The 21,900-nt window shown below is 36.6% G+C and overlaps 1 protein-coding gene across 1 annotated transcript in view; it reads left to right on the forward strand.

Annotated features, from left to right (window-relative positions):
• The first annotated feature begins 8,306 nt into the window (after positions 1–8,306).
• LOC129228029 (carbonic anhydrase-like) overlaps positions 8,307–21,900 on the forward strand; it is a 31,976-nt gene continuing 18,382 nt past the window's right edge. Inside the window, exons 1-4 of the mRNA XM_054862655.1 lie at positions 8,307–8,447; positions 14,197–14,271; positions 19,062–19,229; positions 21,082–21,227. Of these exons, the coding sequence (XP_054718630.1) occupies positions 8,429–8,447; positions 14,197–14,271; positions 19,062–19,229; positions 21,082–21,227 (408 nt within the window). The 5' untranslated portion in view covers positions 8,307–8,428. The remainder of the gene's footprint in view (positions 8,448–14,196; positions 14,272–19,061; positions 19,230–21,081; positions 21,228–21,900) is intronic.

Below are 21,900 nucleotides of genomic sequence, written 5' to 3' on the forward strand. Positions count from 1 at the left end.
CAGTTAAAAAAACAAACTGACTTGACTCCTCCCATTCACATGACGCCCGGCGTTTTATACCTAGCAAAGAAAGATCCAGAAAATTCTACAATGTTCTACCAATTTCTCATATTTTCTTTTTATTCCATTCACAAATCTTATCATTCAGAAATGGGATCACTGTATACTTCATTCGAATGTAAGGGTTGTATATTCATTACGAGAAACAATTTACAGGTGACGTTACTAAGACAATTTTAGATGAAAGGTAATGGAATAAACGCCAAATTTAGCTAGATTACAACAAATTAATCATAAAAATAAATACTATTTACAGAATTTGTAACAATATACATGTCAAACTTATGTACCCCCCTTAAAATCCGAAAATGGGCGGGTCACTAATTTGGACTCATCAGTCTGGAACAGAGAATAACCGAGCTGAAGCTGGAGGCAAAAGTCATCTGATTTAAGTTGAGAGTGCCAACAAACTGGCAGATAAAGGAAATTTATCTTACCAAGTGGTGTCACTACGGGGGGAGGGGGCGTTTCGCCCCAGGTGTCATCCGTCTAGGGGGTGACACCAGAAGTGGAATTGCAATTTTTTGAAAAATACAAAGTTAAAATGCATTTTTAAGTCTACAAATCTGAAAATTTTCCGGACCACACCACAAATTACCGCCCCGGGTGTCACCCTTGCTAGGTACGCCACTGTTCTTACCTGCGAAAGTCCACAGATATGGTGCGGTTCAACTCGTAAATTGAAGGCAAAGCTTGGATATTAAGCTGTGAGTTACAACCACTAAGCAAGGGCTAAGGCAAATTACATACGATATACTGGAAGTCCGGCCCCATGCAGAGACTGCAGGTTCGTCCACGTTTGAAACATCAGTATGGAATAGGGAATAACAGAGCTGGAGGTAAATGTCATCTCTCAGCTTCAATGAGATGTTTTTTTTTTTTTCGAGAGCATTAGTTTTCCAGATATTCCACCGTTTTTTTTTTCATAATTACTATTGTTTTTTTTTTTAATTCTACGTAATTTTGCAAATATATTTTCAAGTGTTTTACCATTGCTATAAAGAATAATATATGTCTTTTTCAGTAATTTTCAATGATGAAAGGTTTTAAGTTTGTAATTAATTATGAACAAATGCTTTTTTTTTTTTTCATTTTCAATTGTTCACGCTATTTGTAGTCCAGTCATATTATACAAAAAAAAGGGGGGGCTAAAATCGCAAAGCACGATGTAGTTCTGATTTTTCAATATGTGGTTTGGGTCGGTTAGGGGAGTGCAAATCTAAATTTGCAGTTTTCAAAAACCTGTGCTCGCTGTGTAATTCGCGAAAAACTGCGATAATTTCTTTTTTTAGTTTTTCCTTTCTAACTCCTAAACTATGCAACTTTTGATGCTACATGTGCATACCCGTTTTAAAGTACATTAAATTTTGAACAATTTAAGCTCAAGTGATGCTCTGTATGACCAATAATTTCGGAGATATCGTAATTCAAATATTGGTAATTTTTGGGCAAAAAATAAAAAGAGTATGCTTCGATCACATTTCAAGCCAAATATCGACATAAATTCCAACTCTACAAGAAAGCAAACTGGACATACAGTAACAGTAATTTTCATTTAAGCAAAAAACAAAGTCTGTAGCTTCATTAGTTCTTTTGCAATCGCAAAAGAAACAAATAATCAGAAAATTTGATTTTTGAAGATAAGAGACATAATACTTTTCAACACAATATGGATGATTCTATTCTAAACAAAGGGGAAAAAATGATGTAATAAGACTCTAATGTGTGTTTATATAAGTTATCGTTGCTGGGAAAACACGCCGGTTAGGAATTAAAAAATTAGGACAATAGTTGACGACACAGGTAAAGCAAACATTCCTCCCCCTACGTAAATATACTTATCACATTGATGTTTGGCCACATTTCGTTTTTCGACAGGAAAGTTACCTACCGAGTTTTATTTTGAATAGAGAATATTTTTGATATCACATGAATTTGAAATGAGATTCAATTATCCGGAGACAGACGAGCAGAGAAACAAAGAATATTAAAAGAAAATGAGAGTTCACTCATCCTTTTTACAAAAGAAAATGAAACTGTCCAGGTTCATCATCATATCAAACGTAAAACTTCAGCTGGAAACCTAGAATGAAGAGGGCCTACCTTTCCACTACAATGCAATATTATCGAACTAATTGAAAAAATTATTCGAGAAGAAGGAATGGAAAATAGGGATATACCTGGAAACACTAACCAAAATGCTTCCATTTTTTCACTTTGCAAGTCTCAATTTCAACGCCAAAAGTGCTCGCCTATATTTACAAGAGATCTGAAAAGGGAATGTATTCAAAGGATTTTTTATGTACACTGAAAGAAACTTGACGGTTTTTTGCGAATCAATAAATTTTCGCCTAGTTTGTGAGCATACTTGTGTAATGAACAAGTTCTAATTAAACTGATGCAGAGCCTGAAAGAAGTAATCCATAGTTGTAACATATTAAACAGTTCAGCTGTGTGCTTTATCGGTGAGTTTAATAAATTGTGTTCATGTTAAACCATAGACTAATAATAAGAGTAGAACGAGCTTTCACAGACTTGCTGATGAAAAAATTGGTTCATGGATACATCATGTGACTGGTGGGAGGCTTGGCGAAAACTTTGGCAGCGCGGTTGCTAGATGGCAACATCTATATATATAATTCTCTTACGTGCCGGCAAATGAAGGGGTGAATTTCTAAACCTCTGTTGGCAACACTTCGCCGATAAATCATGTAAACAAACTTCTACGTTGTTTTGAAATCTTGAATCACAGAATACTCAACGAACTTTTTTTTTTTTGAGATGAGTTTGAGTCGGGCTGTGGCCCATTTCAACCTTAATCAGCAAAGAAAAGCTCAAAGAAGGCAGGAAACCGTTCTTGAATCCAATTTAAGACGAGCCATTTCCAGAGTTGTATTCTCTGATTCGCTGCCGATAATTTTTAGCGGCTGGGGAATTTTCAGTCAGCAGTTCCTTCAACAGATCAGGTGCGTCACACAATGCCGGTAACCGCACCTTTCCGTCATGGCAACATTTAGTATATTTATTTGCAGTATTACGCTCTTTCTGCCAATAAAGAGCACCACAAAATTCGCATTCTTCACACATTGCTCCACAATCATGTTCATCGGCAATGTTGTTTTGAACGCGTAGGCGCTTTGAGCGTCGTCTATTCTCTGCTTCAGTACGACAGTTCAGTTCAAAATGAATAACCGAGAAAGAATTTACTTTATTCCTTTTATTCTCAGCTGAAAGGTTTCGCCAAATTTGTTTAGGGTTATAGTAGTTTTAGTATTGTGCAAGCAAAGTAGCCTTGGCGAGTTTTCGCGTTTTTAGTTAAACCATTTTTTGTTCGTGACGTGGCTGCTTCAGTACGACAGTTCAGTTCAAAATGAATAACCGAGAAAGAATTTACTTTATTCCTTTTATTCTCAGCTGAAAGGTTTCGCCAAATTTGTTTAGGGTTATAGTAGTTTTAGTATTGTGCAAGCAAAGTAGCCTTGGCGAGTTTTCGCGTTTTTAGTTAAACCATTTTTTGTTCGTGACGTGGCAAGGATTCAGAATAACAACAAGAAGGACAAACGTTTGAGAAAATATGTTTGGTGCTCTCTGAGCCTGTTTTTAGTCATGGCCAGCTCTATGTGGCATTATCAAGAACAAGATCTTTTGGAGCAGTGTCAGTTGTGGCTCCCAAACGGGACATTTTTAATTGTGTATATGAGGAAGTTTTCTCAGATTAGAATATATAAGAGTGTAAATATGTAAATATATAAGAGTGTAAATAATGTAAATACATCCCTCGGGGGAGCCTGTAACCCCTAGAGGGCGCGTCCCCAGGTGGCGGATAGGGGAATGCCTTCATTGGTTTTCCAATGGGTGGTAGAAGGGAAATAAAATACCTTCCGCGGACCAACAGGTAGAAGTGCAATCTCTCCAAAGCAATGACAGACACTTTTGTATCTATAATGGTAAAGTTGTGCACATTGCCAAGGCAGTCATCTTACATACAGCAAAGTTAAACTGTCGAAAATCTGGCTAAAGCAGACAAATTAACATTATGAACGTAATTTTCATATTGGTTAAATGGATGGTGACCTAAATGCAATTACCAACTTTAATTTTTACGGAAAATTTTAGCTAGGCTAATGTATTGGCATACAGCGAGCGAGCGAAGCGAGCATGGATCGCGAAGCGATCCACAGGGAACTGCGTAAGCAGTTCCGGGGGTTGGCGAGCGATAGCGAGCAGGGGGCGATAGCCCCCTAGTTATCTATAGTTTGGCACTCGACATATATTTTAAGACGTAATGTGTTTGCATTATAATTTTTTTCCAGGTGCAGAGATTGAACTGTTTTACTTTTAGTTATGCATTATTTTGACATTAGTAGTTAGTTTTTGATCACAGTTTTCAGTAACTTTTATTTCATTTGGAACTACTACGTCAGCGTTAGCGTGAACGTAATGGCGTAAACGTTTTGCGTTAACGCAAAAATGTACTAATCGGTATCTTAAATTGAAATTGTAGGTAAAAATCTTACCGTTTGCGATTCTTTTTGGGCGCTTGCATCTTTAATTGCTTAGAGAGTTATTGAAACTGACTAAAGAAAATGCACAGTACTATCTAAACGAAAAACACACTATATTAACAAAATATTTACAGCCTAGAATAACAAATTTACAAGTCGGACTCCATAAAATATCATTCTTCCGTTTTTCATCAATTCTATTTATTTTATTTCTCGCGATCGTTGATCGTCTGCTACGATCAACGCCCGCTGTTGCTAGGATATCCACTAGTCACATGGTTTGGTTTATGAGCAGCAAAAGGGTTGCCATAGCTCGGTCTATTCTTATTATTAATCTATGTGTTAAACTTTATTGAAGAACTGGAATGACTCTGGGATGTTTATACTGTCTTTGGATACATCAGAATGACTGCGAGCTAGAGCAATATGATTATACTACTCAACATCATTTGACTACTCAACATCAGAGTGCTCCAGATGAAAAGACTTTTCAAATCGTGTAATAAACGACACTTCAATAACGAGTTGCTCCCTAGGTTTGGACTTGAGAGCATTGAAAAAACAAAACAAAAAGTGTTTACAGGTGTATCTCTATTTTCCATTCCTTCTTCTCGAATGAGTTTTTCAATAACCCGGAGAGTTTCATTTTCTTTTGTAAAAAGCATGAGTGAACTCTCATTTTCTTTTAATTTTCTTTATTTTTCTGCTCGTCCGTCATCGGATGATTGAATCTCATAACAAATTCGTGTGATATCAAAAATATTCTCTACTCAAAATAAAACTCGGTAGATAACTTTCCAGTCGAAAAACGAAATGTGGCCAAAAATCAATGTGATAAGTATATTTACGTAGGGGGAGGAATGTTTGCGTTACCTGTTGTCAACTATTGTCATATTTTTTTTAATTCCTAAACGGCGCGTTTTCCCAGCACAGATAACTTATATAAACACACATTAGAGTCTCATTACATCATTCTTTGCCCCTTTGTTTAGAACAGGATCTTCTATATTGAAAAGTGTTTTGTCTCATTTCTTCAAAAATCGAATTTTCTGATTATTTGTTTCTTTTGCAATTGCAAAAGAACTAATGAAGCTACAGACTCTGTTTTTAGTTTAGAGGAAAGCCAATTAAATTTATTATAACTATATGTCCTTTTTTTTTTTCTTGTAGAGTAGGAATTTATGTCGATATTCGGCGTGGAATGTGATCGAAGCATAATGTTTTTAATTTTTTGCCAAAAATGGCCACTTTTTAAAGTACGATATCTTCTAAACTATTGCTCGTACAGAACACCACTTGAGCTCAAATTGTTCAAAATGTAATGTGCTTTAAAACAGGTTTGCACATTTAGTATTTAAAGTTGGTTAGTTTATGAGTTAAAAAGGAAAAATGAAAAAAAGTCCGAAAATTTCGCAGTTTTTCACGAATTACGCAGCGAGCACAGGTTTTTGAAAACTGCAAACTTAAGTTTACACTACCCTAACTGACCCAAACAACATATTAAAAAATCAGAACTACATCGCACTTTGCGGATTTTAATATCTAATATGACTGGACTATTAGGAGCTGTTGTCTTCCTTCTGATTTGGATTTTTAGGGATTGCTGCTCTCTCTCTAATGGGGCTTTCTAGGAACAGAATTGGAACTAAGGTTTGTAGTGTGATTTGACGCTAATCCGAGACTGTTGTCTTTAACCTAACGGCAATTTTAGCTATAGTTCGCCTTATTTATTCAGAAGGGATACGCATCACGTGATCTCTCCGTTCCTTTTTACAACAGAAGGCGATGCAACAATCGAGTTAACCTGCGCAGTGCCGAGTACAATCTGACGAAAACTGTTGACTAGGGTGGTTCAAAAATACATGTTTCTTTTTTACAAAAGAAAGTTTCCCCTAGATAACAGGACATCCCTCGATATTTTTAGACTTGTGGAATGTAATATACTGGAAGAATTTTAGCTTCCTATTTCAACTGAAAGAAGCTGCTCAACCCCCTCCCCCAAACATCATAAGTACGGGGAGGGGGTGTAAAAAATACATTGAACTGAAAAAACAATTTTCCATATTATAATATACACGAGTTTTTTTGCATATTACATTGCAATAAAATAACTATTTACAAATAAAACAGCTGGAGAAATTAAATGCTTCTAAATTTGTGGCATTTTCTATGCTACGGCTAATGTTAAATGAAGGGGTCATTGAGCACCCTCTTAAAACTTGAGTAAAAAGCTAAACTTTTTACTGCAAAATACTATTAGTAAGTCTAAAAAAATATGGGGTGTCCTTGGCTCTTGCTGAAAAAACGTTTTTTTGAACAATCCTACTGTTGACCATATTCAGATTTGAATTGTTTGGGATGTCCCAAGCAAACTTCGTTTCTACTACTTCTTTGCTGATTCCTCTCTCTGTTGAATGTTTCCGTAGTTTTTTTTTTTTTTTTTTGAGCAATCACGATTGCTTATTGTTCTTACTTGACTGTCCTTGGCGTTACGCTGATTTTATTTCCCCCCCCCCCCCGCCTCCCTCTGCAGCACCACCCTCGACCGGCCTCACGATGCTGTTCCTCTAGCAAAAACCGTCTCCAGGTTGCATCACTTACTTGCCTACACATACGCAAACGCATACACCTACACACACAAACACATACACACACGCATACATGCAGACACCTACACATACACACACCTACACATACACACAACTACCCACATATGCACATACCCCCCACACACAAACACACAACTACCCACACACACATACCCCACATACACCTACACACACAAACACATACACACACGCATACATACAGACACCTACACACCTACACGTACACACAACTACCCAGATATACACATACCCCCCCCCCCCCGCACACAAACACACAACTACCTACACACACATACCCCACATATACCTACACACACATACCCCACATATACCTACACACACAAACACATACACACACGCATACATACACACACCTACACGTACACAACTACCCACACATACACACAACTACCCACACACACATACCCATACACACAAATACACACGCCTACGTACACACACATACTCGTGATTGCGAAAAACATAATTTTAATTCAAGATGTCAAAATTCAAATTAATGTTTTCCCCCCTTTCTTTTGCAACTGTTTAATCTGTAACAGTATTGGATAACAACCGGAATTTTAAAAATTAATCTTTTTTACGTTAGTGCTTCCTGCATCAACCGACAGCCTACATTAATCCGAAAAAAGCTGCGAGTAAAAGCTTTTTGCTATTTTTGTAAATTTTAGTTTTTACATAATTACCAAATTTAATTCTCGAAAATGTCCCTCGTTGACTAACTTAAACGGAGCCTGACTTACTAACCTGAACAACTGCCTTTTATTTCCTTGATTTCCGAACTTAAAACCTAATTAATAATAATAATAAAAAGTTTTTAATGCGCACTTAGCGGATATAAATACAATATTACAATCGAAAAGTTTATGCGAGAAAAACATCACTATTCAATTTCAAGGCATTCAATTGAAACATTATTCTCAACTTTTTTTTCTCTTCCTGCAGAATTTCCAAATCACGAAATAGCGCCCCCCCCCCCTTTTTTTTTACTCTATGCGGTCATTGATATTCCTACTTTTCTGCACGCCATTTGCTTCTCGCGTTCGAACTTCTGTTAGTTCCGTGTTTCCCTTTCAATGCTGGGAACCTTCTAGCATTTCCTTCCGCTGGGTTGTTTATCTCGATAAATATTGTTACCGAGCTTCATTCGCAAGTTCGTTCCCAAAATGTGTGTGGCTGTAAATTTTCGAGGGTTCAGACTTTCTGTTGGTGCTGTTTTTAGCTCTGAATGTATGGATGGTCAGTGGAGACAGAGGTATGTCAATTAAGCATTTCAGACCTACAGAGTGGGCGAAAAGGGGGTTTACCCCCTTTTATTTTCAATACTAGTGGTACCCGCACAGCTTTGCCCGTAATAGATAAATTAAAAGGTCTTTTGGTTCGCCTGTATATTTACAAATAATGTATGGTGAATTTTCTCGCCAATTGGCTTGTACCCATGTTACGGTTCCACGTTATGATAATTTCGTAATTTACTCGTCCATCTTCTGATAATTTTGTTCGTAAAATTGGAATAGAAAAAGAACCACATCGAATTTTCGAAAAATCGCTTCGAGGTGCACACCCCCATGCTACAAACTAACTTTGTGCCAAATTTCATGAAAATCTGCAGAACGGTCTAGGCGCTATGTGCGTCACATAGATCCTGACAGACAGACAGAGATCCGGACAGAGATCCCGACGGAGAGACTTTCAGCTTTATTATTAGTAAAGAAAAGATAAAGATGAAAAGAAGATAAAGATAAAGAAAATAAAGATAAAGAAGATAAAGATAAAGAAGATTATGTCATTCTAACGGAGGGCGCCCCTTGCCGAATACAACTCCAAATTTTGCCGAATTATGATAATGTTGCCGAATGGAACTCCAAATTTTGCCGAATGACGGAGATTTTGCCGAACAGAATTCCAAATTTTGCCGAATGATGATAATGTTGCCGAATGGAACTCCAAATTTTGCCGAATGACGGAGATTTTGCCGAACAAAATTCCAAATTTTGCCAAATGATGATAATTTTGCTGAATCGTCAGACAAAATTTGCCGAAGAAGGACATTCTTTGAAGGTCACAGTGACCTCGCATCGAAGCGCCCTGGACATGGACAGTTTACCTAGAAGTCTTAAGATCCATAAACACAGGTGGATTTGCAGGTTTGGGAGTCTGTCAATGCATTTTTAAGGGCTCCTTTTTGAGATGAACAGAAGTTGTAAAATATTTTTTATGTGCCTTTTTTGATTCCCGTAGGGGGCACGAAGGGGAGGGGGTACCTCGCAAGTGTAATATATTAAATCCACCACTGATAGTGCACCATCCATGTCATACACTGTAAAAACTATTCAGAAACGGTCCTGGAAAATTATGGGCAGCTAATTTGAGCGATTTCTGCCAATAACATATCTTGCAAACAAATAGGAACGTTTTCCTCAAAAAAGTTAGTAACCTTCTTGAAAATATTTTTGAATCTTTCTGAAGAATTCGGAAATCTTCCAAATTCTTCACATAGAATCTTTGGAAATCTTCTCGGTTAAAGCCATGGAACCTTCAAGGGAAATTCGGTGGGTTTAATATAATACTGGTTTAAGAAAGTTCCAAAAGCATCAATGCAACAACGGCCTTCGCAAAATTGCAAGTAAAATCTCCCTTACCTTTTCAAACTGCAGCTACACAGAGACTTAGTCAACCTAGACAGGCAACAAGCGCACAAAAGCCGATGTACTTATAAAACATGCTCAGTCAATCTTTAAACCGGTAGATAATAAAAAAATTTTGAAAAAAAAAATAGAACCGACTTCAAAATTGCTCTAAAAAGTGAAAAATAATTTTATTCTTTAAACACCATCGATAATGCTTTTAAACATAATTTTTGAAGTTGGCGCAAAAACAAGACGTAAAATCCAGTGTAACCATGCTTCGTTCATATTTCTTTTCAGAAAAAGCATTCTAAGTTACGAAGAAACATTTATATCGCTATTCAAATATGCTGTCATCAATGCATAATGTATGTGATAGTGAAGAAACTGGTCCTGGTTAAATTTATAGTTGTATTTGAGTTATGACTGTGAATGATTTTATCTATCGTTTTTGCGCCAACTTCAAAAATTATGTTTAAAAGCATTATCGATGGTGTTTAAAGAATAAAATTATTTTTCACTTTTTAGAGCAATTTTGAAGTCGGTTCTATTTTTTTTTCAAAATTTTTTTATTTCATTCTTTTTAGTGTAAATGTAAGTATTTCAGAAATAATAAGAAGTTACCATCACGAAACTTTACATTTATTTTCTTAAAAATGCTCCATACTAAAAAAAAAAAACCATTCAAACGCGTTAAATTTAAGCGATTGGCACTAAAAACTTATATTTGTTCCTCTCTGGAAATCATGCGTAGTTAATTTAATTATAACCATTTAAGTATTACGTTTTTCCTAACTAATTTACATTCCACAGCATCTAAGTTGCTCATGATGCAATCCTGTACTTTCTTACTTAGCCCCGATCATCTGTTATCGGCATAGATGATAACGATAAAAATACTACAGAGTAGTTGAGTCAAACCTAATGGTAGCATTGTGAAGGCTAAGCAGATCCTAATCACTGCATCACCTCGCTTCCAGGTTAGGTTTACCCCTACTATGGAGCAATAGCACTGAAGAAAGGAAGATTTTGATAATTCACATAGGGTTACTATAAATCAGCAGGGTTACTAAAATAAAATTATTTACGCCAAAAATGAGACGACAGCGCCAGATTCCCCATTATCGAAATATCCCTTGAAGAAATTTGATGCTTGCTTCAGAGAAGCCTTCATTAAAAACTATCATTACAATTACTATTAATGTTACTGTTATAGGGCACCAAAGTTTTATAACAATGAGTTTCATATTGTCGCGTAGATGAAGATAGCGAAGACAATGTGAAAGCCAAATGAAGCGAATACTCGTTAGTCTCAACTCGAGATCTTTATTCAAAACCACGAATGAACGTTACATCTACTTATATACAACTTGAGAAAGTGCTGGATACAGAAATTAATAGAAGATTCGAGAAAATACGGGAAACAGTAGAAACGAAATTTTAGTAAAATTCACTTTGTCCTAGTCGGGATTTGAACTCGGGTCGCTCGTGTGGGAAGCGAGAATTCTACCACTGAGCCACCGTTATCCACGGATGAAAAGTGCGAACTTCGCTACAAAATCATTTAATAGGGAAATTGCATAAAATTTACTGTTTTTTGCCCATAACTTTTTTTCTAAAGAACAAATATGGTCAAACAAAGTAATGGGACCTAAGTTGAGCCATCCCCTATCCATTAAAGAAAGAATCATCAAAATCGGTTCACTAGGTGAGACGCTATGAGTGGACAAACAAAAAAAAAAAACATACATACGGTATGAATTGATAACCGCCTCCTTTTTGAAGTCGGTTAAAAAAAAATTATTTCACAGCATTGAACCGTCTGCATTCGTGCAACTTGTAGCATTTCAGGAGACTTTTTTGCAAAGATACTTGATTTTACGGGAAAAAAGATGAAAACCTGTGAAATCCCGATACGTTCCACGGAAATATTCAGTGACGTTTCGGGTTTTTTTTTACAGTGTAAGACTACTGAATTCTGCGTCATAGTCTCATAGATGTTCTGCAGAGTTTCGGGGATTTGGAGATATTTTGCTTCAAAACATGCATAATTCGGTTCTTTTGCGACATGGATGGTGTTCTAGCAATGGTTATGGCTCTTATGACTCCAAGGTAACTGTGTATACCAAACATTCAACCGTAACTGATACAATGTTGGAAATGAATTATTAATATATATATATATATATATATATATATATATATATATATATATATATATATATATATAAACACTGATTTTAAACTCTATACGATAAACTGTTTTAATACCTAACTAATTATGTACCGATTTATTAATTTTTAATCACCTTTTGCCACATATAAAATACTAATTAACCCACCTGACTACTCACCGAATCCTGAATTAAACACCAATTTAACTAAACATGAAATCAGTTTTTAAAGCCGAACCTAGTCAGTTCATACCAAAAAAATATACCAATAACATTTGGTAATTAATACATGCAATAGTTAAAATATACCAAAGCACCAGCAAAAAATATGTTACAAATTACTCATGTTTTTACCGTAATAAGAAACTTTTTTTAAACCATAGATATAATGAAGATAAAAAAAAATTGGGCAGTGTGTGTTTTGGTGTGTGTTTAACTTTCATTTAAAACTAATTGTAGTTTCAAAAATTAAAATTTTATAATTTGTAAATTCATAACCGCCTCCTTTTTGAAGTCGGTTAAAAATATCAGCTACAGTCTAGTTTTAACATTTATCAGCAATCCGAGCATCTATACATTTTGGTATGGTCTATTTCAGTTCATTTATGAAGTAAATATTGATGCAAATATAGAAAATATTTGAAAATAAATTCTTAGTTTTTGTTATTCAGGTTTTCGTACATAAAAATAATAATAATAAAAAAAATAATAATTTGAATTTTGACATCTTGAATTCAAATTATGTTTTTCGCAATAACGAGCGTGTGTGTGTATGTAGGCGTGTGTGCTTGTGTGTGGGGGGTATGTGTGTTTGTGTGTGTATGTGTAGGTGTATGTACGTATGCGTGTGTGTATGTGTTGGTGTGTGTATGTGTAGGTGTCTGTATGTATGCGTGTGTGTATGTGTTGGTGTGTGTGTATGTGTAGGTGTCTGTATGTATGTGTTTGTGTGTATGTATGCACGTGTGTGCAGGATATGAACGCAACCTGGAGACGGTTTTCGCTATAAGAGCAGCATCGTGAGGAGCCGGTCGACGGTGGTGCTGGCAGAGGGTGCTGGCGGGAAAATAAAATGATAGCACGCCAAAACAGTCAAATAAAAACAATAAGCAATCGTGATTGCTCAAAAAAACAAGCAAAAATTCTTGTATTGCGTTTATAGAGTTTACTCGGTGAAATATAAACTAAGGCCCCTATATATATAGCGGCTCTAACATAAACAGCAATCATTACAATTAATTGTCCATTTGCAGAGTGGCAACGACAAAAACGTATATCACCGATATCAGAAACATTATTGTTTTTCCCAACTCAAAAAATGCCCAAAGCGTCTAAAGAAGTTTTCACTTCAAAAATATTATAGGAGCTTAAAAATGTTTTCTTCTGGAGAAGAAATGCACTGACCCGGGTGAGGATCGGGCTCACGCTCACTCAAGAATCAGATTATGAGACTCACACGCTACTGACAGCGCTACTGAGGTCCGCAGCTCCCGACGGAAGCAACGTAATTAAGGAATTGAGGAAAGCCGCGCATGCGCTGTATTCCAAATGTCGGCGAGGTGAGGTGACGGTGTAGCGAAATGAATGGTTTTTCCCAACCTCGGAGATGCTCAACACGCCGAAAGAAGTTTTCATTTCAAAAATGAAATTAAGTATTTGGCAAGTTGCCGGGAGGTTGCAACTGTAACCACCTTCGGGATTTGTTTCTGGAATGAAAAAAGTAAACTAATAGTAGTCGCATTATCCGTCTGTTTAGCTCCAATTTGTTCTTGTTCAAGCCAAACACGTGATTGGCGCCTCCAAATGGAGCATCTCTTTATTTACATCTAGTCTTTTTTTCCCGTGAACGCAGTATAGTCTCGTACCATAGATATCGAAGGAAATGCAGCAAGCATGAATAAGTTGTCCCCTCGCAACGTCCTGTTCAACAAAAATATACTGCAGAATTTTCGCTATAAAATATTTATCCACCCACCCTACAGTCCCGAATTTGCTCCCAGAGACTTCCACTTGTTCTTGAACTTGTAGAACTTGCTGTCCGATCACCACAAGCGAAGTTTTCCACAGAAAGTACCTGGTTTCAATCTTCTCTTGAATATTTAATAGAGAGACGTTTATGCGGCGTAAAATAATTGTTACTTTAACATAGTTACTATTTTTATAGATGCATTTCTATTTTAATAGATATAATCCATTTTTATAGATGATAGACGTTCCGCTCAAAAAGAGAAATGTCCTGCTGATGCTCGAGAGGAGTGGAGTTACAATGGTTTGAATGGTAAGTAAATCTTTCTATTCAGAATCTTTTAATGCTTAGAGGTTTGCTTAAATCTTAAATTAGAAATATTTTCCTTTTGAAGAAGCAAAAAGCTTTGGACAGTTTTCTTGCAATTTTTAAATAGTGTTTTTAAATACCTTTTTCAGTTATTTTTGCCTCCCCCCCCCCCTCCCTCTTTCTTCGTTCTCTGTTTCTTTACTTATTTTCGCTATATAATTGTTTGTGCTTTGGAAAAGATATAACGCAGCAATATGAATACGCTACGGGCACATGATTCCTCGAGCATTGCTCTAGCGTCCATCCAACCGCTGGCGCTCACTCTCACGCGTCCTCATATCATTACACGCCTCTCGCTCTGCAGCAGTAACACTCACAGCAACGATCACTGCAGCAACAGGCACAACTGGTTTCGGTGCCTCATCTGTTAATAATAGGGAAGTTGCAACCTATTAAATGTTCATATTTTGACTATTGGATATTGTTAATTGACCCTCAAAACTAAAAAATTCACCATCGCCGAATTTTAAAACACCGTGGTTGATTTTTAATGCATTTTTAAAAATCCACGCGCAAAAGTGCGCTCTTCCGAAACGTCACGAGCTTGCGTCACAGGGCACTAATGGGCAGCCTTCCGCCGAAGATCCCTTGTTTTCGTACGGACATTTTGAGCGCGCTGATATTTTTATTTTTTAGAAATTCAAGAATCCTTTTAAACACACTATAGAGGCCGGATTCGTTAAAGCACAATCTAAATAATCTTCCTCAAGTAACACCTATGAGATATTCGAATATTTACGAGAGGATGAGAAGTTTAATGTTCCAGAAACGTGAGGAGTTAAATGCGAGGAGAAAGCCTTTTACGTTTTGTCTTCGAAGTCGAATGCACGTCCTTCGGTTTCTCCCCTATCGGAAGAGCGCATGATGTCACTTCCTATGCCATTTGACGTCACAAGCGCTTGAACTTTAAAAAAAACTACTTATCGTATCGCAAAATTTTTTTCACCTATGATGTTCATACATGTTACTCTATCATATAAAAATAAAATTGAAAAATCGAAAACTTCCCTATTGTATCGCTCTCTCGCTTCCCCGGGGGAGTAATGTGGCGTATGTCAGAGAGCACATAACCTAGCTTTGCCCCCGAGCCCTGAGGTCCTTTTGGCTCAGCGGCTAAAGCACTGAATAAGTAACACAAAGGTCCGTGTTTCAAATCCCGACTCGGACACGCACCACCACGGTCACGCATCGCTCCTCCACATCGATGTACCACAAAGAGTAGAAAACTTACTATGCACTAATAAATTTGAATTGCCACAAAGGTAACCGATAAGTAAAGGGAAACCTGTGTAAATTGGCCGGTACAGTGCTTTCGTGGTCAACTTTAGACAGGTGGTCAACATACACTGTAAAAAAATTCCGAAACGTTACTGATTATTTCCGTGGAATGTTTCAGGATTTCAGGGGTTTTCATCTGCTATCTGCGTAAAAACAAGTATTTTACAAAAAAGTTTCCTGAATTGCTACAAGTTGTACGAATGCAAACTATTCACTGTTGTGAGAAATATTTTTAGCTACCAGCTTAAAGATTGATCGAGAGTGTTTATTAAGTGTTATTGACTGTAAATCGATTGAAGCCCATCCGGATTGACTACGCTCTCAGTGAGAGCAAATAAGTCGATGGAGAGCTGCAGCTTCGCAAGGCAAGAATTGCAAGCGAAGGAAATGTCAGGTTCTTACCTGCAGTTCTGTCCTAACTTCGGCAATCGTTGCTTCTGGTGCTTTCTTGGTAAATCAGGAAGGTTATAAGTAAACTAGTCGACCCGTGCGGAACTCCGCACTGTGCTTCGAATCGTTTCATGAGGCATTTCGCTCTTTAAAAATTTCAAAGAAAGAACATTATGAAGAAGAACCGAAAAAAAGTAAGCGCAGAAGAGAAGGCATGTAATTTAAAGACATCAGTAACAAAACCTCGTTAAATACAGCGTTGTGATAATTTGATCATCGCTCACCTTTTGGTCGTACATATTTTCAATGCAAACATAAATATCATTAAAAGTGGCCGAGTAGTGACTCGTGAAAAAGCAATAATTGTGCACGTGAAAAAAACAGGTTGTGGCAAATACAGTCCTGCCCATGTGAGCATCTGACAGGAAAAAAAGAAACATTAAAGAGATATTTATTGGCACGGATTCGAATTGGCGCCATTCTAATTAACAGCCCGACACCCCAACAAACCTAGCAATTGCGCCTTCCTTTTCGAAAGCTATTCATTGAAGGAATGCGTAGTAAAAAACAGCAAAAAAGCTTTTTGCGAAAAAAAAAATATAATAATAAGATCATGCTTCTATATTTTGTCATTAACCAGCATGATACGATTTAAAATTATTCGTAAAGCATGGAATTTGATTAAAGAATGACGAATATCTCACGTAGCGATTGAAATAAACAGTCTAGAGAAGTAATAAATTAGATTGAAAATAAGTGTTTTTATCTTTGAATATTGAACTATTTCACATAGAAGAGTGCTTTAACCGCTACGGCTTAAATGCCCGCACATGTTTCTCTTTTAATCGAACACTTAAAATTCAAAACCAAAACAAGTTGAACTGAGTCCGTTTTTTAAGTGTAATTTTTCGAACGTAGACAAAATGTTTTTTTTTTTTTTCAGCAGAAAGCAGAGGAGTAGAAAATGATTTCTTGCTAGTGAAGTTGATAATAATTTTAATGCTTTATATCGTATTCGCGCGAATAAAAAATTAAAGGTTTACTGGGTGAAACTCGTAGTTTTAATTTAACGTAGTATTTTTTTTTTCATTTGTACGAAAGGTTGAACACTGCTATTAGAAACGTCTACACTTCAGCAGAGAATGAAAATGTTTTTCTGCACAAAAAAGATACATTATGCTGAGTGGTCTGGATGTAATCAAAGCTTAAAAAAAAAGGAAGAACACCCTTCGATTAACAGTCAACTTATCCGAATGATAACTGTATCCTACATACAGGAATAAAAACACCAAGTAGCATTCTCACTGCATTTATTTTATTACGTGTGTATGTTATGAGTACATGTAATGCGTAATACTAATATAAATTTGATATTATGTCGGACAGCCCCAGCTTGCCCGAAGTTCAGATAGTTTATAGCCGAACGCTCTACCGAAAAAAACTTATCAATTTAACCGAACAACTAAGCCCAGTGCTTTTAAGCTTTATTAAAATATAAACACACACACACACACAGGCTATTTTTTTTTTTTTTTTTTGCCGAAAGCGACGTAAAAAATTGGAAAACTGCATGAGAACTTTGCTTTAAAAAAATGCTTAAGAACTACAGGCTGCATCAAGGTTTTGAAACAGCAAGGGGCGTTTTCGAAAACTTGATTTTTCGACCGTAAGTCGTTAGCCAGCCTGATAAGTTTTAAAATGAGAGGGGAATAATATATAAGATAAGATATTGAAGAGAAATGTTTTTATTTTTTTGAAAATTTTTACAATTTGTTACCGCAGGCTGCTTGAACCGTTATGACTTAGATGGCAGCACGTGTTCAACATTTAACAGCACGGTTAAAATACAAAATAAATTGAACTATGCTATTTTTAAGCGTAGCTTTTCGAATGTAGTAAAAATGTGATAAGCTTTTTTTTTTGCAAAAAAAGAAAAAAAAAAGAAAAAGAAACAATATGTATTTTACCCATCAAATTGAGGTAGTAATTTTTTTATTTGTACAAAGAATCAAAAACTCATTAGAAGAATATATATTTCAATATACGATTTATTATTTTTTTTCTGAACAAAAAACAATTCTATTGTAGTCTGAAATCTTAAACCTGTTACTTATATTTTCACTTACATTATGCTTTAATTTTCTTACCAGAGCCAAAGCTTTAAAAAAAAAGGTACAATTCAGAAGTACTTTAGCACAAAACCACATCAAGTTCTCATAACAGCAAAGTGCGTTTCCTACTCGTTTATTCTATTCCCTCATATTTGTTATTCACTTGTTAATGCACGATATTTCTCTAATTTTTTGATGCAGATTGTCCGGACGTGGGCCCGAACACGCATTCTCCTAGTTACGAAGAGAACGCTCTGCCGATCAAGCTATTCAGCTCTGTCGGTCATAGTGCAAGTTAAAGTAATAAGTTTAACCAAAAATCTCATTCTGGTTCTTTAAAACAGGTTTTTCGGCTCAAAAAACAATTTTTAGACCGTGGGTCTATTTTTCGTCAGTAGCCAGCACCATAAGCTTTAAAATAAGGTGTAAATCAAAGAAATCGATCAAGAATTGAGAAAAATCTGGCGTAGAAACCAAAAACAGGCTACAGAAATAATATATAAGGATATATTAAGCCTACCTAATTTAAGGTTCCCGTGGCTGTAACCGGGGAGATTTCCAAATTCTTCAGAGAGTTTCAGGGATAACTTCAGAAAGGTTACTAACATCTAGCGGAGAGCGTTCCTGGTTTTAGCAAGATATGTTACTGGCGGAAATTGGGCACATAAGCTGCCCATTATTTTCCAGGAACGTTTCTGAATTGTTTTTACAGTGTATAGAGGATGATGACAAAAAAAAAAAGATCACCTGACAAAAGCGGACTTAGACCTGATCAACTTACAAGCGTGATCAACTTTATAAGTTTTACTATATTCTTCAAAGTTTCCCTAAACGACTGTAGTTTAATCTACATCAATATTTGATCTGTCATTTCAAAAATGACGATATCATCAACAGAATGCATATTTCAACTCATTCTTTAGTTACATTTTTATGTTTCTGGTTTTCCATCAGGTCCTCAATACTGGGGGAAAACTTTTCGACAATGTAACGGCAGAAGGCAGTCTCCTGTCAATATCAAGTATGAAGACGTGATAGAAGATCCCTATCTAAAAAAACTATCTTTCAAAAATTACAGTAAACCGATCTCAAGAGCTAGGGTTCGAAACACGGGTCGCACTGGTAAGTAACCTTTACAAATAATCTAATTTCAGTTATGTTACTGGTGGCTTTTTGACAATATCGAGCCTCGATAACAGAAGTGACGTAACTCAAGAAAACAGCATATTGGTGAAAAGCAAGGCTTTACTCATAAGATATACTGTCCACCTCCGACAAGTTGAGCTATGGCCTTGAGCAAGTCCATTTCTTTCAAGGGAGAGCAATCAGTAAGAAGAAGAATTGTTAGGCGCAGAGTTGGGCTGCCATTGCAACCCATTTATTGGCGAAAAAATCCTGTACCACTTGCTACTTCTTACCTGAATTATATTGTTTGCCAATTGGGTGATAACGCTGCAAACTAAATCCGCAAGTTCTTAAGTCGTTTTTCTTCGCCCATATTTCAACAAATGGAATCGTTTGATCGGTCGAGCAGCGGAGCTCAACTTGCCAGAGGTGGACAGTACTACATATATCTATGGCTTTATTGCGTAATTGTGCAATCCATTTGCATGGGCTTGACATTTTTACGCATATATTTCAGTTGGTTTGACATTTTTACGTATACATTTGTATGGGTTTGACATTTTTACACATATAATTGCAAGGGTTTGACACTTTACACACATATTTGCACTTTATTCCTCAAATTTTAAACTTTAGTCTTTTAATTGTGTTACATACGAACATAAAGAACCATTATTTATCATGATATGAAGTATTAAACTAATTAAGTTTGCATCTAACTCTCTCTCGGGACTTCAATTTTTAAACGTTATTTAATTGCAGCAACATCTTGAATTACAAGTTTTTAAAAAATAAACTCACAATTCTTGACTTTTAATTTTATATTTGCCATCTACTTAAATGATGAAACAGCATGTCTCAATTTGCTTTTGTCAAGCATTATTTCATTCTAAACCTCAGTCACCCGTTATACTCAAAATATTTTTCTCTAATTCGCAAGTTTTTGATGAATCTCATTTAATTAAGTTTCATTTAATAAATACTGAGCCTGTTTATTGCATGTTATTTCTCTTAGTTTTTATTTTTCATATAAAAGTACTTTCTGACATAAGAGATGCAAAAAACAGCTTTCTATAAATCGTTTAGTTGAAAAAAAAAAAACTATTTTGCTTGAAATACACCACCAGCTCAGTCATTTCCTGCCAAGGACTGCAGTTTCGTGCTTGCTCAGTCACTTTCCTATGCCGGGCTGATGAGTGCTAATAAGCACGAAACTGCAGTCCTCGGCTGGAAATGACTGAGCTGGTGGTGTATTTCACGTATTTTTGCTTTAGCCCTGGCAAATGGGTGTAAGTTACTGAATATTTTGCTTGAGTTCGGCCAGTTAGTTGATCACGTGAAAGCTAATGACGTCAGCTCATGCTAAAGCATTGGAGTTGACGTCATTATTTGTCATGTGATCAACCGACAGGTAAGCTACCGTTCGATCAACGAACGTAACCTTTATGTCACAACGCATCAGATGAAGTAAACTCTTTGGGTGAGTTTGGAAACAAGGAACAGTTGCACTGCGTCGCTCTTTGACGGTTGGCCCGGTTGCAGCCGATCGCACCACCGTCTCGACATGGTTAGCAAGATTACATGGCATTTTTTGGCCAGTTCAGTCGTGTTTTAAGTTTTACATTCTCTTTTATTGAAGCGTCGTCTGCTACTGAACTAGAACTACCGAGCTGTAACAACGAGCGTTCGGAAATACAGCTGCTCCACCGGGCTCACCAGAAAAAATACCAATGACCTAAGTTGTATGCATTTCAGTTTTTTATCAATTTATTGATAAAAAATGATTTAATCAATTAATTGATTAATTTTTTATTGAATAACATAATTGTCTTTTCTCTAATACAAATAGTGGAAATTACTCCACAAGATGGCGTACAAAGATCCATAGAAGCTAATGGCGAGTTATTTACTTTACAAGACCTGCATTTCCACTGGGGAACTGACAAAAACAAAGGTTCCGAACATGCTACGAACGGCGTACTTTACGCAATGGAGGTAAGAATGCTCTATTCCAGCTGTTCCGAACTTTTTTTCCCTTGCGAACCCCTTCCAAACTCTAAGCGAAGTTAGCGAACCCCTTGTGTAGTAAGTAATAAATAACAAGCAACTAGCCCCTGCCCTTGCCCACACAAACACACACATAGTTTTTCGCTTAATTTTATTTTTTGGGGGGGAAAAAACGACTACAATTAACTCTTAATACACTGCTCGACATTGAAAATGCAACACCAAGAAGGAGTGTTCAGAAATTTATGCAAATTTTAGAGTAGACGTACATCATTGAGTTATGTAAATGATGTGAAATGTGCAGCTCTCCGACGCACGTGAAGTAAGATATAAGGGAAGGAACTTGCAGAATGGGCGAGGAGAATTATCGAAGAAATTTTGTTTTTGTCTTGGAGGATACGTGTAACACGAGAGAATGCCAGGCCGCCGTCAACGAAGGCACTTCCATCAGCAGATAGACGATTTTACGAGGGGTATGGTGATCGGACTGAGAAGATGAGGTTGATCCGTACGTCAAATCGCAGCTGATACCCACATGGATGCGAGCACGGTGCATCGACTGTGCCGAAGATGGTTGGAACAATGAAATGTGGCAAGATTGAGGGGTGCAGGGGCAGCCAGAGTGACGTCAGAACGCGTGGATCGATGCATCCACCGGCAA

This window comes from Uloborus diversus, chromosome 8, assembly GCF_026930045.1.
Source record: "Uloborus diversus isolate 005 chromosome 8, Udiv.v.3.1, whole genome shotgun sequence".
NCBI classification, from domain to species: domain Eukaryota; kingdom Metazoa; phylum Arthropoda; class Arachnida; order Araneae; family Uloboridae; genus Uloborus; species Uloborus diversus.